General features: G+C 42.6%; 1 protein-coding gene across 1 annotated transcript in view; it reads left to right on the top strand.

Moving 5' to 3' along the window:
* The window catches only part of COG3 (component of oligomeric golgi complex 3), a 40,483-nt gene extending 26,665 nt beyond the window's left edge, over positions 1-13,818 (top strand). The window contains exons 17-23 of the mRNA XM_035137371.2: positions 487-607; positions 5,431-5,519; positions 5,633-5,767; positions 7,681-7,756; positions 9,725-9,852; positions 11,384-11,482; positions 12,125-13,818. Of these exons, the coding sequence (XP_034993262.2) occupies positions 487-607; positions 5,431-5,519; positions 5,633-5,767; positions 7,681-7,756; positions 9,725-9,852; positions 11,384-11,482; positions 12,125-12,154 (678 nt within the window). The 3' untranslated portion in view covers positions 12,155-13,818. The remainder of the gene's footprint in view (positions 1-486; positions 608-5,430; positions 5,520-5,632; positions 5,768-7,680; positions 7,757-9,724; positions 9,853-11,383; positions 11,483-12,124) is intronic.
* Positions 13,819-14,026: the final 208 nt, after the last annotated feature.

Raw genomic sequence — 14,026 nt, 5'->3', positions numbered from 1 at the left:
GAGATGTGGGACGTCTCCGGTGGTGATTGAGATTGGCAAGAAAGGATTTGAGCGGGGTAACTGTGAAAGAGAGCGGGGAAGCTGAAGAAAAAGCCTATTTGATAGCATGGTGATGTTTTCTATTCAGTAGTATAAATTAGCTGAAATGGCTTAAAATGTAGGTGCTTACAAATTTGCATTCATTCATTCAAAAACAGAACAATTCAATGGCAAAAGAATCAAAATATGCATAATGTTGTTAGGGACTCCACCTACTTTTGCAGCGATCTCCCATCTCTCTTTTAAGCAGAGGTGCATAGCACGAATATGAATTGCTGCCTCTCTATAGCGTGTTTGTAGGACATGTGCATATGGTTTAATGGGAAGTAGGTGGGTATCCTAGGATACAAAGGGAATGAAACTGCTTTTTAATAAGTGGACAACCAGTTGACCAGTGTCTATCCCTTTTCTCTCTATTTTTTACATTAATTTTTTGTTGCAATTTAGACCCAGGTTGACGGACAGCTTTTCTTAATAAAACATCTTTTGATTCTTCGTGAACAAATTGCTCCTTTCCACACTGAATTCACCATTAAGGAAATTTCCCTGGACCTTAAGAAAACTAGAGGTACTACATTGTGCTGACTGGTCAGTCCGAGTGGGTTTGCCCCTCCTCCGATATGCCAGCCATGAGGGTTGAGGGCCAAGCTATATGTTGCATCAGAGAGCTGTTACCGGGTTTCCCAATATCTTTTTCTTTCGTTAAAAGCAACCGTAGGCACCTCTCAAATTGGATCGGGGCAGCTGCATTTGGAGGAAGGGGGTTTAGTTCTTGCACCGTATCTCTGATCAAAATCGACCCATTCCGAAAGTTGCTATTATCTTTTTGGTGGTGATTTCCTTCCTTTTCTTCATTCATTCATTCATACTTTTCAGGTTTATACATTTCACTGATTTTACAATCATTTTGACATTTCAAAAACTTGACTTCCATCCCCCTCTTTCTGTGGTTCCTTAAATTTGTTTTTAATATCTTCTGCATATCCGAATTAATTTGCTCATTTATTCACCTTCTTTAAATATATACTCTTATAAAACTGCAGGTTGTTACAATAATCCTGCCAATCCTGTTTCTATCTGTTTATAATATATATAGTTTATAATTTTATCTTTTTTGTGGCGATTTCAATCAGGAAAATGGTGCAGGAAGACAGACTCAAAACCTCCCAATGCTACTGGCCTGAAGCAATTCAGGGTGGAGAAAGACATGGCTGATTTTATGTAAAGAAAAAGTGTGGGAGTTCCAATGGCGGCTTTTCCATGCAGCCTGTTGTTTGTCCCTCTTTTTGTTTATGTTCACCTGCAATCACCTGCATGTTGCTGTGCATTCTCTTGCATTGAACTAACTCGAGCTCAGCCTTTCTTTTGAGGGCCGGATGGGAAAGTTCCCAAAAAGCCTTTAGTATTCCTTCACATCAGTTCTGGTAGTTTTCTTTAAAAACACCTCAAATCCTCCTAACTCTTACCTGTTAAAAATGGTACCTGGATATCCTTCTTTCCATACACATAATGTTTTTTCTGTGCTAGCGTGCTCCACCAAGGGACAGTGTCAACAGGCAGGTGCAAATATAAGGGGAGGGTTGCTGCTGGCTGGTGCTTGCTATAGCTTCCTGCTCTAACCCTTCTTTGGAGCAGCATTCTGTGCCATATTGACCTCTTCTGAAAGCAGAGGAATTGGGTCTTTGGCATTAGCAGACTTGGTGCAGGATTATCAGGTGTGGTCCCTGTTAATGTCCGGAGGCTTTAGAAATGAATAAGTTTTTTTTAGAAAAGCTAAGTATGTAGTAAGCTTTGTACTGTACAGTATCTTCTCTGATGGTGGAGGAGGGTACCCAGAGTGAGTTAATGCCTTCTACTTGCTCTTGAGGCAGGGCTTCTGCAGATTAAGCATCCTATTCTCTTTTGTGGAGGAACCACCTCTTTCCTTTTTTTAATCCTCCCTCTTTTGAGATGGTGGAGTTTCTCCCAGCTTCAGCTTTCAGGCTATTTTGGACCTTTTTCTTCTTCCTTATTTCCCCTGCACTTAGTGATGGTGGGAAGAGAGCCTTTCATTCCTTTTTGTTATATAAAAAAAAGGTTGGTTGAAAGGGGACTTTCCTCAAGCTAGGTGAGGGGGACTCTGCTGCCAGCTTCTACAGTTCTTCAATTCTGTGGCACTCTGGGTACCCTCTTAACTTACCTTGGAGGTTTATAAGCAGAGCTTGGATGGCCATCTGCCTTGGATGATTCCTTTATTGCAGAGGGTTGGACTAGATGACTCTCAGGGTCCCTTCCAACTCTACAATTCTGTGATTCTAAGAGCCTATCCGCTGATGAGAAATAAAATTTATGGTAAATTTGAGTTTTCCAAAATTTCCACTTTTCCTTCTGCAGATGAGCTTTGCTTTGTTTGTTTTAATGATTGAAGCTTAAAACGCACAAAAATCACTTGCCTAGAACAGATTAGGAAGCTTTTTTTTTACTTAGAAAATTGGCTGCGGAAGCTATTTGCATTGTATAATTAAAACAAATGTGCTTCTCAAAGTCACTTGGACAAAATATACAAAGAAAAGAATATGCCAAGGCGTATATTATTCTTTGAAATTTTAAAGCAAGTGGAAAACTGGAGGCGTGGTAAGAAAAGGAAGGAATACTTGAAGCCTCAAAATTTTACTGCCTGTGAGTCAGTGAATGGGGATTTAAAATACCTTCTCTCTGTTCTGTCTCAGTAGTTTGAAGCAGTTATGTTGCTTGTCTGCTAATATGCTAGTATCTTGCTTTGAAAAAACCTGCTCTTATAACTAACAATTCTACTCATTGCAGCTGAACATGGATGAGACCTCTGTCTTGTTAAGTAGTTTCTAGTTAACAAGCAAAAGGGTAAATATGTCCTGCTGGTGCCCTATGCTGGCTGATATATAATTTTATTCTGAGCATTTATTAGATGAATAAAATTTTTATACCAGCCAGTTAATAATGGAAGGTGGTAAGTAACCGTAATGCGTACATGTCTCCCCCTCCCCCAAGCTGAAAATGCATGAGAGTGCATTATTCTGCACGTTCTTGGAGACCAGGGCGGAGGACAGCTTGTCTCAGCAGGAGAGGGAGACTCCTTGGATTCTTCAGCAACCTCTTGACACCCCCCCCCCCCGCTTCAGCCTCGGAGTCTGAACTGCTCCCTGGCACAGGCTCTTCCTGCTCACTAAACACCGTTGCCCTTTAAGCGTCCAGCCCCTTCTCCCCATCTACTCCCTCTGACTTCTCCTCCACATCCCACCACCAATTCCCTGGCTCAGAGCCTTCCCCTTTTGGGGTTCCCTTGCGGGGGGTTCCCTGGCTGTTGCCTCCCGCTGCTCCTCTTCGTCCAGCCAGTTCCTGACATCAGCTACACCTAGACTTGGGGGAAGGAGAGAAGGCAAAATGGGAAGGAAGAAAGCTGGAGTTGTCAAGGGCAGTGAACCCGAGGGGACTTGTTGAACAGGTTTTTCCCCTGTGGGAAAGAGGGGGTGGAGATCTTCTAAAAAAGGGGGCGCCGGAAGCTGAGCGGGTGTGTTTGGTGCTAGGCTGACGGTTACCAAAGTTAGTGCAGTCTGTTAGTGCAGTCAGTTGATTTGCAGGGTGCTGCCTTGGCTTTAGTGGGTATATGAGTTTCAGAGTCTGGGGGGTTCGGACGCTCTCTTCTCCCTCTTGGTGGAGAATGGAGGCCAGTACTGACAGTCTAGCATCCTTGTATTTGATTGCTAGCTTTTCCCAGCATGGCAGCCGTAGACAGACAAGATGGGAATTAAGTGATAGGAGTGGCTGCAATTTGGCAACATGCTTATACACCATGGGTTTGACCCCAGCTGCCATCTATTGTACTGTGAATTAAAACCATCTCCCACGGGTAGGGTTTTTATTTATTTATTATGGACAGAATTGCATTTGAGAGAGAGAGAGAGTCTGAGACAATTTGTTACTTGCTAATGAAAACTTGCTTTGTATATATATATCCGCAGCTTAGAAAAATCAGACGACTTTTGCATAAAACTGTATTCATATTAGACCGTATTTGTATTCCGTTTTGTTGCGGATTATTATTGTAGGGTACTTTATTAGCTGATAAATTTTGAGACAGAAATGTTCATCAGGAGATATGCAAAAGATCTAGTATTAGTATTCAGACAACAAATAATATGGTTTTCTTTTGAGCAAAATCCAAATAAATTTAGCTCCAGTAAAAATATAAGTGAAAGTGATAGTCTCATTTTCAAAGGAAATTTCAATTATTATTTTTTGCCAATTAATTCCCTGTATAGGATCCCCGTATAGGACAGCTGCATGTTCCTGCATTGCAGGGGGGTTGGACTAGATGATCCTCAGGGTCCCTTCCAATTCCATGCTTCTATAAAATTTCCTAATTTTTATTAGTTTTCATCAATTAAAATAACAACATTTGAAGCAGGTTTATACAGCAAAATCAGACCTTAAAAACATCCTTGAGCACTTTATAAAGTTTTTCTGCTGCTTTCCTTGAAGCCTTTGCAACTGCTTTTAGGTCTCAGAACTCTTGATGGAGGTTCTGGGGGAATTGTGATCTAAAAAAACTCTCTTCTTGTTGTTGCCATCTTGTCACAGTGGGCACAGGTAAATAGTCCCCCCCCCACCCGAAGTGTGTCACCAAAAACCAGACCTGAGTAATATGGTAAGCCTGTGTCCAAAAAGCAGTAATCAGCTTTCCTACGTAACCAATAGCAAATCACAGTACAGTCATACCTCAGGATACGTCCGCTTCATGTTGCATCTTTTCAGGTTACGGACGCGCCAAACCGGAAGTCCTGGAACGGGTTACTTCCGGGTTCGGCGTGTCCGTCACCTACGCGCATGATGCGACGCTTCATGTTGCAGCCTTTTCATGTTGCGAACAGGCAGCCGGAACAGATCCCATTCGCAACGTGAGGCACCACTGTATATAAAATGCCTTACCTCTTAATGTCAATGGAAGCAGAGACTGGCCAGTTTAAAACTTCTCAAAAGATGAATGCATGATTTTATTTAATAATGCAAAATTGGCAAACTACTTTGTTCTCGTGAAACCAATATATATAGATGAGCTGATGTGCTAAGAATGTAGTCCTCAGCAGTATATTGCTAATTATAATATACATAAATCTGTATTTGACGCTCATCCGGTTCAAATAAATCTGTGTGTGTTTTAAACACACAGCAATTACAATTTGTAGACTTCCTATTTGCGTATTCAAAGTACACGTTCTAGACACATGAAGGAAAGTACTTCCATGGGATAATTTTCGAGAATTCATAGAAAACTCTATACAGGTTTCATATTCTTGGATCAAGGGAGAACAAGTACAGACGCAGAATGCTCCTTAAAACAATGTGAACTCTATGCCAGCGGTTTTGTTTCCACAGATGCTGCATTTAAAATCCTGAACCCTATGACCGTTCCACATTTCTTTAGGCTTAGTAGCAACAATGCGCTGATACAGTTCCTGCTGGAGGTAAAGAGCATTTGTTAATGGTGCATTTGAAAAAAGTCTTATTTATTTATTTATTTAGTGTAGCTATTTCAGAAGAGTTGAGAAAGGGAGAAACTACTGTGTCTGTGTTGCAGGGCACTCCGGAAATCAGAGAGCACTATATTGACTCGAAGAAGGATGTCGATCGGCACTTGAAGTTTGCTTGTGAGCAGTTCATTCAGCAGCAAACCAAGCAGTTTGTGGAGCCTCTGGAGGAATTCCTGGCGAAGGTGTGTAAGATCCTACGGTAGCACCGTTGGTATCTTAAGCGGCTGTGTTTGGGATATTTATGTTGGTTGGATCATTGACAGAAACATAGACATTGTACAGGGAACATCTATCCCAAAATCATTAGAGAACTGTAATGTCATACCTACACCCTTGTGCAAATTAACTGAAACAAACAATGTAGTTTATTGTACAAAACTCACATATACGTACATTGGTAACAGATATGACCTCCGCTATTTTTACGCAGCATTTGAACACGGTTTGGCATGAAGTCTACTAGTTTCTAACAGTCACTGTTGATTTTTGGATCCCTCTACCACACTTGAATCAGCGCCTGAATGAGCTTCTCCATACTCATACAGTCTACAGCACGGAGGCGACTTTTGCATATAGCCCACAAATCCTCCGTGGGATTTACATCCGGGGAATTCCCTGGCCAATCAAGTGCCTGTATTTGCTGCTCTGTCATGAATTTCTTCATCACTTTCGATGTGTGACAGGGTTACGGGTTAGGTCCTGCTGCAATATCCCAGTACTGTCAGGATACCTCTTTTCCAGCTCTAGAATAACTCTTTCGTAGAACCTCAGTATATTGTGGTGAGCACATCATTCCTTCTGTTGGCTGCAGGCTTCTGACACCATAGTGATCAACTGACTTTTCGTGTTTGTCTTGAGTACAGGATTACGAGTAAGATAGAAAACATGCTTTGTTTCAGTTAATTTGCACAAGGGTGTAGGTTGCCTTTTATGAATACAGTACATTGGTATATCTAACTGAAAGGAAAATAATCTGTGGCCCTCGCAGTGTTCAGGGATTATGGGAGCTAGACCCCAGCAACTTCTGCAGAGCCACGGGTTTAGCAACCCCGATGCCATTCAATATGTCATCAATACAAGCAATCCCAAGTCAGCTGTACTGAGGTGCCTTTTGGCAACACCTAGAAAAAGAGGTGCCAGAACTCTCCATGAACGCCTCCCTTGTTCTCCTATAACGGCAACGGTGCCCACCTGAGAGGTGCCAGTAAAGAGTTCTGGTGAGTTCCGGCTAAAAAAAGCCCTGTATATAATAAGGGTGTGTGTAATAAGGATAAACCAAAGGCAGCCTTGTTTTGCTGTGACACTGCTTCTATGCCTGTATAAACAGGACACGTAAATTCCTAATTGAAATTCCTCCAACCTCATGAGAGTGCCAGCTGGCTCATCTCTCTCACCCCAGCAGCTCTTATTGTTTTGGGCCCTGAAGTGGGGAGGAGAGGGCAAAGAAACGGGTCTCAATTTAGCCTTTGACAATTTATGTTTTCCTCACTGCATTCTCTTTCCAGTTTCTGATTGGATACGTCTTTGGGGGAGGCGTTCGAAGAAAGCCAAACAGTTGCTTTTTATAACCTGCTTCCTTTGGAAGGGTTCCTGGGCGCTCTTTCGTAACTACCGAAATTGCCACTTCTTCTAGGCCAGGCATCCCCACATTGTGGCCCTCCAGATGTTTTGGCCTACAACTCCCATGATCCCTAGCTAACAGGACCAGTGGTCAGGGATGATGGGATTGTAGTCCAAAACATCTGGAGGGCCGAAGTTTGGGGATGCCTGTTCTACGTGTTGGTTTTAATAGCTGCAAGCCCTAATAGCTAGATTTTCTTGGCAAGTGTCTCCCGAGATCTGGTTCAGTCTAGTAGTTTTCTGTGAAGCAGCAAGTTTGAATCTCAACCTCCATTGAGAATTACTTTGGTGGCCTTTGCATAACTTAGCCCAGATGCAATATGGGAATAAAAATTCTGGTCTATCATAGATGGTTGTTATAGGTATTGCTGGGGTGGTGCATATGAAGACCTTTAAACACTTCACAATAACAATGTGACTGCTAAGTATGGCATAGCATTTGGTGCATTGCTCGTTTTCCATCTCATTACTCTAGGTTTCTGCTCTGAAGGCAATGGCTACTCAAGGTGGTCCTAAATACAGCCTTTTACAGCAACCTTGGGCACAACCAGGTAATCTCTTTAGGTGCAGACTCACATCCCTTTGTACATGCTTACCTTTCTTACCTTTCTTTTCTGCCTTCTGCAAGTTGAAGCTTGTTTGGCTTGCAGACTTCGCCATTCTGGACCTTTTTTTAAATTTTAAACATTAATTTGTAAAAGTTTAATTCAGGGGGATAACTATTCAAAGGGTTGACCGTTATCCATCTTTAATGAATCTCACTTAACCGCTTTAGCTTGTATCCAAGCTGAATGGAAAATAAGTAGCATACAGTAAGTGTCTCCCATACACATGCAACAAAAAGTCCCATCCATGGAGGACAGAAAACCCATTTGTTTGCCATATGCTCCATGCCCAGCATACAGAAGGAAGACAGCTTGCCGGCAAAAGGAGTGTTTGCCAAGGGAGAGGTACTCTGTCTCGGTATAACTTTGCACCCTTCTGCAAACATTTGCGGCTCTTGTCCACCCTTCTTCTGGTGCACTTGTAAATATGCTTTCCCTGCTTCCTGATATCTGGTACTTTGGGAAGCCACAGGCAGAGCCTTTAACCTTCAAAGCACAATACCGTATTGGCCTGAATATAAGCCGCACCTGAATATAAGCCACACTTTTAAAATTGGAGGGGACGGGGCAAGAAGAAGAAAAAAGAGAGGAAAAAATACCCGACTATAAGCCGCTCCATTCCTTGCTGCTGCTGGCTGCATACTGCCCGGGGGACGGGGGGACGGACAACTGTGTTGCTAGTGGCCCTTCCCCTTCCTTGCTCTTTCCCTTCCTGGCCTTGGGGGAGAGGAAAGGGGACTACGTAAAGCGCTGCTTTGCCGCGCTCCTGGCGCTGTGTGCCCCGCGCTCCTGGCTGCATACCGTAAGGTGAATATAAGCCACACTTTTAACTTTTCACAGTCAAAATTGGGGGGGGGAGTGAGGCTTATATTCAGGCCAATACGGTAAGCGGGAAGGATGACGATACATTGCAGTAGCAGGCATCTCCTCCCCCTGTGTGCATGACAGTCGTATCATTGCACCCACCCAGGTTCCTTATGGGCACTCCACTACTACTGAAATAAAATAGACCTTGGAGTTGCTGCACGGGTTTCACTCTGTGACTTCTTAGGTTGCAAATCCAGGAGGCCCTTTCTCAATAAGTTTTGTTGCATTGTGCTGCCATTGTTCTCTTTCCACTAACAAATTACTTTTGGTTAACCGAAGGTGCATGAAACGAAGTTTGTCAAACTAAGGTTAAGGTCTGGTCAGTTACTGGATGAAAGGCCATCTCATTTACACCTTAGTAAGCACTGTGCCGCTTGGGCTTGCCGCTTGGAAGGTCGGCGGTTCGAATCGCCGCGACGGGGTGAGCTCCCGTTGTTCGGTCCCAGCTCCTGCCAACCTAGCAGTTTGAAAGCACGCAGTGCAAGTAGATAAATAGGTACCGCTCCGGCAGTAAGGTAAACGGTGTTTCCGTGTGCTGCTCTGGCTTCGCCAGAAGCGGCTTAGTCATGCTGGCCACATGACCTGGAAAAACTGTCTGTTGAAGTGGACAAATGCCAGCTCCCTTGGCTTGTAAAGTGAGATGAGCGCCGCAACCCCAGAGTCGTTCGTGACTGGACTTAATGGTCAGGGGTCCCTTTACCTTTACCTAAACTCCCAGGAGGAAAGGCAGGATATAAATGCAATATGTATGTATTGCTTTGATGTTCATCCTATCATTTCCAGAAGGATTAGGGTTGCTTGCGAATATATATTTTACAGAAACTAACACAGCAGTTTTAGATATCTGCAATGTATGGAAAGAGATGTATGCATTGCAGGGAGCTGGACTTGGGGGGTCCCTTTCCAGCTCTCTAGTTCTGTGATTCCGTGAAAAGCATGTAGCAGGACAGGTGCTTGCTTCGTATAAGAGGCAGCCAATAAACCATGACTGGATTTCAAAAGGACAAGTTCTCTGCCACTAATATGTCTTTGAATTCTGTTTCGCAGCAAAGATTGCCGACTTGGTGTCTTCGACATACAGGACCATCAAAACAAAACTGCCCTCGACATTGCAGAGCATGTCGCTGTATTTATCCAACAAGGACACAGAGTTCATCTTGTTCAAGCCAGTTAGGGTAAGTATTTCGGTAGCGTTTCCTCTTTTTTTCTTAATATGAGAACCAAAGTTTTATAGGTTTTTCACTTTAAATACTGGAATGCATACTTTAATAGTAGCTTATTAATATGTGCAAAGTGTTACAACATGCTTTAAGTCAAGTGATCCTGTTTTGCCTGAAACTAAGCAAGCTCTGTAGCTCATCCCTTTGGTGATGCTGTGGGGGTTTGTACCTTTTCTTGGACAAATGTATGGTGCTATATTCTGGAGTGGCCTGCAAAATCTTCCTGTAGCTAATGCCAGGTCTTCGGTTGTCCTCACTTCTTACACCACAGTTCCTGCTGCATCCTGGCTCCTCTTCCCTAGTCTACCTATATTTCTCTGCTCTGCTGCCCTTCGAGTGCCAGGAATGTCTGCAAGTGGCCAGGAAAGGTGATTTTGTGGATGAGGAGTAAATGCCTGCAGCTGAGCTCATGACAGAATTTGTCCTCTTAATCTTGTTTTCGTTTACTTCCTGAAGCTGCCTATAAGCCATATGTGGCTTGTAGAGCCAGTTTCTGTGCAGAAAAGGGAAATCAAAACGATCAGAGAGCTATGGCAACTCCTGTATGACAAAGAGTTGCAGCGTTTGGGGCTTTTTGGTTTAGGGGCGGGAAAGTAAGGATGGGACATGATAAAGGCGTGTAAAATTACTCACGGTGTGGGAAGCAGTCCCCCCCTTCTCTTTCATAGTACCTTGGTTTACAAACAGTCCTGTTTACAAACTGTTAGGTTTACGAACTCCGCAAAACCGGAAGTAGCGCTCCAGTTTGTGAACTTTACCTTGGTCTATGAACGGATGCCGAACGGTGGAAGGGCACCAGCAGTGGGAGGCCTCATTAGGGAAAGCACACCTCAGTTTAAGAACGGATTTGGTTTAAGAACAGACTTCAGGAACAGATTAAGCTCATAAACCAAGGTACCACTGTACTAGAATCTGGGGTCACCTGGCGAAGCTGATTCTTCACGTAGCACGTAGCAAAACTATGGAATTTGGCTTTCCAGGATGTGATGGCCTCTAACTTTGACTGCAAAGGGTAATTAGCCTATCGGCGACTGATATTCATGAGACCCCATGCCTCTGAATACCAGTTGCTGGAGAACAACAGTATCACTCAAGGCCTGGTTGTGGGTTTCCTGGAGGCATCTAGTTAACAAGATGCTGGATTAGGCCAGACACACCCAGCAAGGCTGCTATTCTTTCGCTCCTGCATCCTTCCAGTAGGCAGTGCCCTTTACTGATAAAGGCTGCATAAGGGGCCTTATTCATCTTAGGAGCTTATGTAGACCACCAGCTGCTAATGTAGGTTTTCTTACAGTGACACCTCTGACCCCCTTCGAGTTTTAACTGCCTAATGGGAGAATGTAGAAGTAACAAGAAAATGAAGCTTGTAAGTCACCTGAACTCATTAGTACTTCCCCAAACTGGATAACCATTCTCTGTACGTGTTCATATTTGAAGGCTGGTCTTAGGGTGAGGAAAGTTTAAAATATTTTCTTCCTTTCCTCAGAACAATATTCAGCAAGTGTTCCAGAAGCTGCATGCTCTACTAAAAGAAGAATTTAGCAAAGAAGATCTCCAGATTGTAGCCTGCCCTTCAATGGAACAGGTATGTAAGAAAACTCTTTATTTTTTAAAATCCATTCTCTGTGAACTATATTTTGGGTGAAATTCGGTCAGATAAATATATTCTTTTAACTAAATGTTCTGAGCAGGGGACGTTTGGCCCCTGAATATATTTTGCAGGTGGCTTTGAGACAAAAGCAGCACAAATGCTTGCTTTTGGGTATTGTTGGCAGGCTAGCAGTGCATCCAGAAGCAAAGCTACAGGATGTCTCAGAACTAGGCATGAGCCAGCCGTTGTAACTGGTACAAGGGCCTTGCTCAAAACCTTGCTTATAGGCTATGCAGTCTGGGATGTTTGTGGTATGGTGTGCAGAAGTGATCAGGAAGCCACAAGCTATTCCTTTGTGTGTGTGTGCGTGTACAAGAGGGAAGCACCCCCCGCCCAACCCACATGGAAGAGATTGTGCTCCCAATTGACAAGCATCTTTTCCTGCTCTGATTCCTTGTGGCAACGGAAGCGCTGCGCTGGGCAGCAGCCCTATGTATTGCCCTCAAATAGTTTCAGATCTCCACATCCAGGACCTTCCCTGTGCAAACCCCACCCCACCCTCAAATGTCACTGCTTCTGTAGAACAGGCATTACGAGTTCCACAGTAGTGAAACTCCTTTGCCATTTGCCTTCCAGGTAAATCTCCTTTTGTCAACAGCAAAGTAGTCCCTCTTTGAGAAGCCTCTTCAAATTGTCTGTCAGGCAGTGAAATGGACATTTATCTGAAGCCGACTCGGGGTGTGTCATCCTACCTGCTTTTAGCACCATCCATCCAAACGTCAGGTGAACAAGAAGAGGACGAACACCAGTATGTTATAACTTTTATTAAAAAAAAATAAAGCAGAAATACTGCTTTATTCAGAACAATGGTCAGCCTTTTTTTGCCAGCATCTACTTACCTTGACTGAAAACATGTTGGGGTTAAATTCTATTTGCTCCCCTACCCAATTTTGTTAATGTGTGCTTGTTTCTTTTCAAGGGATGTGCTGAAAATAAATTGGAGAAGGCAGGGACCCAAGAATCTCTTTAATAGAAGGCATAAATGTATGTACAAATATTCCCACACTATCTCAGTAAGTCAGTGAGTGGTGAGGAGAGTATTTGTGGAAAAGTTTTCATTTGCCCTCCGGCAATATGTCTCAGTTGAAGCTATTCAGCTGTATATCAAATGATTTAGCTGCACGTGCAAATGTGCCTTTAAAGCACATTTTGAAAATTTCTCCAGTATTTGACTGGTATACTGACATTCACCAATTTTTAATAACTGTAAAAAGAAACCCAATTTGCTGCAGTGAAATTGTGTGCCTAGGATGTGCAGAGAAAGCTATGCAATTGAGGAATTTCCGTAGAGAAATGCTTTCCAAGTTTGAATTACGGATATGTGAAATAATTCATTTTATAAAAATGAAGCTCCATTAGAACTTCTTTAAAAAACAAAACAAAAACAGCAGCAACTAAAAACCTTAATTGTATTATGTAGTGGAGATGGAGAGGAGTTCTAGCTTGCCTATGCCTTCTTGCTTGTGGCAACTTTATCTCATGTTTTTTTAGTTTACGTTAAACCAGAGTTTCCTTACCTGCCACCCTCCCTGTCTCTAGCCAGCTGCTTTAAACATTTCTCTTTTCAAGATCACCTGGATGCTAAAATGACTGTAAAATCAGGCGGCTAGCGTGAACGAGGAACAAAAGGAGGCAGCACTAGTTAAGTTCCAACAAACATATATGACCTTAAGGTACTGCAATTCCTAAAAAAATACTTTGAGGGGAAAGCCATCTTTGTGGTTGGGGTGGAATTAATAAGAAAGCTTTTATAGTTACGAGTTAAAATTTGTAGAAATAAATAAAACTCCCATTGCCACTTTGCTTTTATTCATAAATTGGTGGTTGGGGGGTGGTTCTGCATATTAGTGCGGTGTTTTTAAAGCAGCTTCAAGCTGTTTGCCTGCCACCCATTTGACAAGGCAATTGGCACCCGTTGAAAGCTGTTACTGCAAAACAGATTTGTTGTAAAATAACGTCCTGTGGACTTTGTATCATGCTTTTCAAGTAAATTATGGCATGATTGCTGTATATGAAGTTATGATGTATTTTAATCAAATTTTCTAAGCGTTCAAATCGGTTGACCAAATCCTTTTGTTTCTAAAATAGAATGCTTTTATCCCTCCCACCCAGTATCATCCTGTTATAGCAAACTTGTATAAAGCTATAGTTTCAGATATTTACATATAAAAATAGTGTACATAATTTAAAACGTATCAAAGATTCTTTATGTCATTTGACTAATGTTCCTCTTCGTTTTTTTCCTTTTTAATAAAAGTTCTGCTTTCTTACTTCGAGATAATTTCGTTTTGTCTATGCTGGGCTAGTTGCAAGTGATTTCGAAAAAGGAATGGCTGCTTCAGGAAAAGTCCCCCTCGGTATTTTCTGAAGGCAAGTTCCTTTTATATTTATTTATAAAAAAAACTATTTGAGCTATTCCCACTTCTTGAGACATACAACACACCGATTTCTTTAGCTCTGCTTCCTTTCAGCCCCTTT

The sequence above is a fragment of the Zootoca vivipara genome, chromosome 5 (assembly GCF_963506605.1).
Source record: "Zootoca vivipara chromosome 5, rZooViv1.1, whole genome shotgun sequence".
Taxonomy (NCBI): domain Eukaryota; kingdom Metazoa; phylum Chordata; class Lepidosauria; order Squamata; family Lacertidae; genus Zootoca; species Zootoca vivipara.
This window is presented reverse-complemented; position numbering and strand designations above follow the sequence as displayed.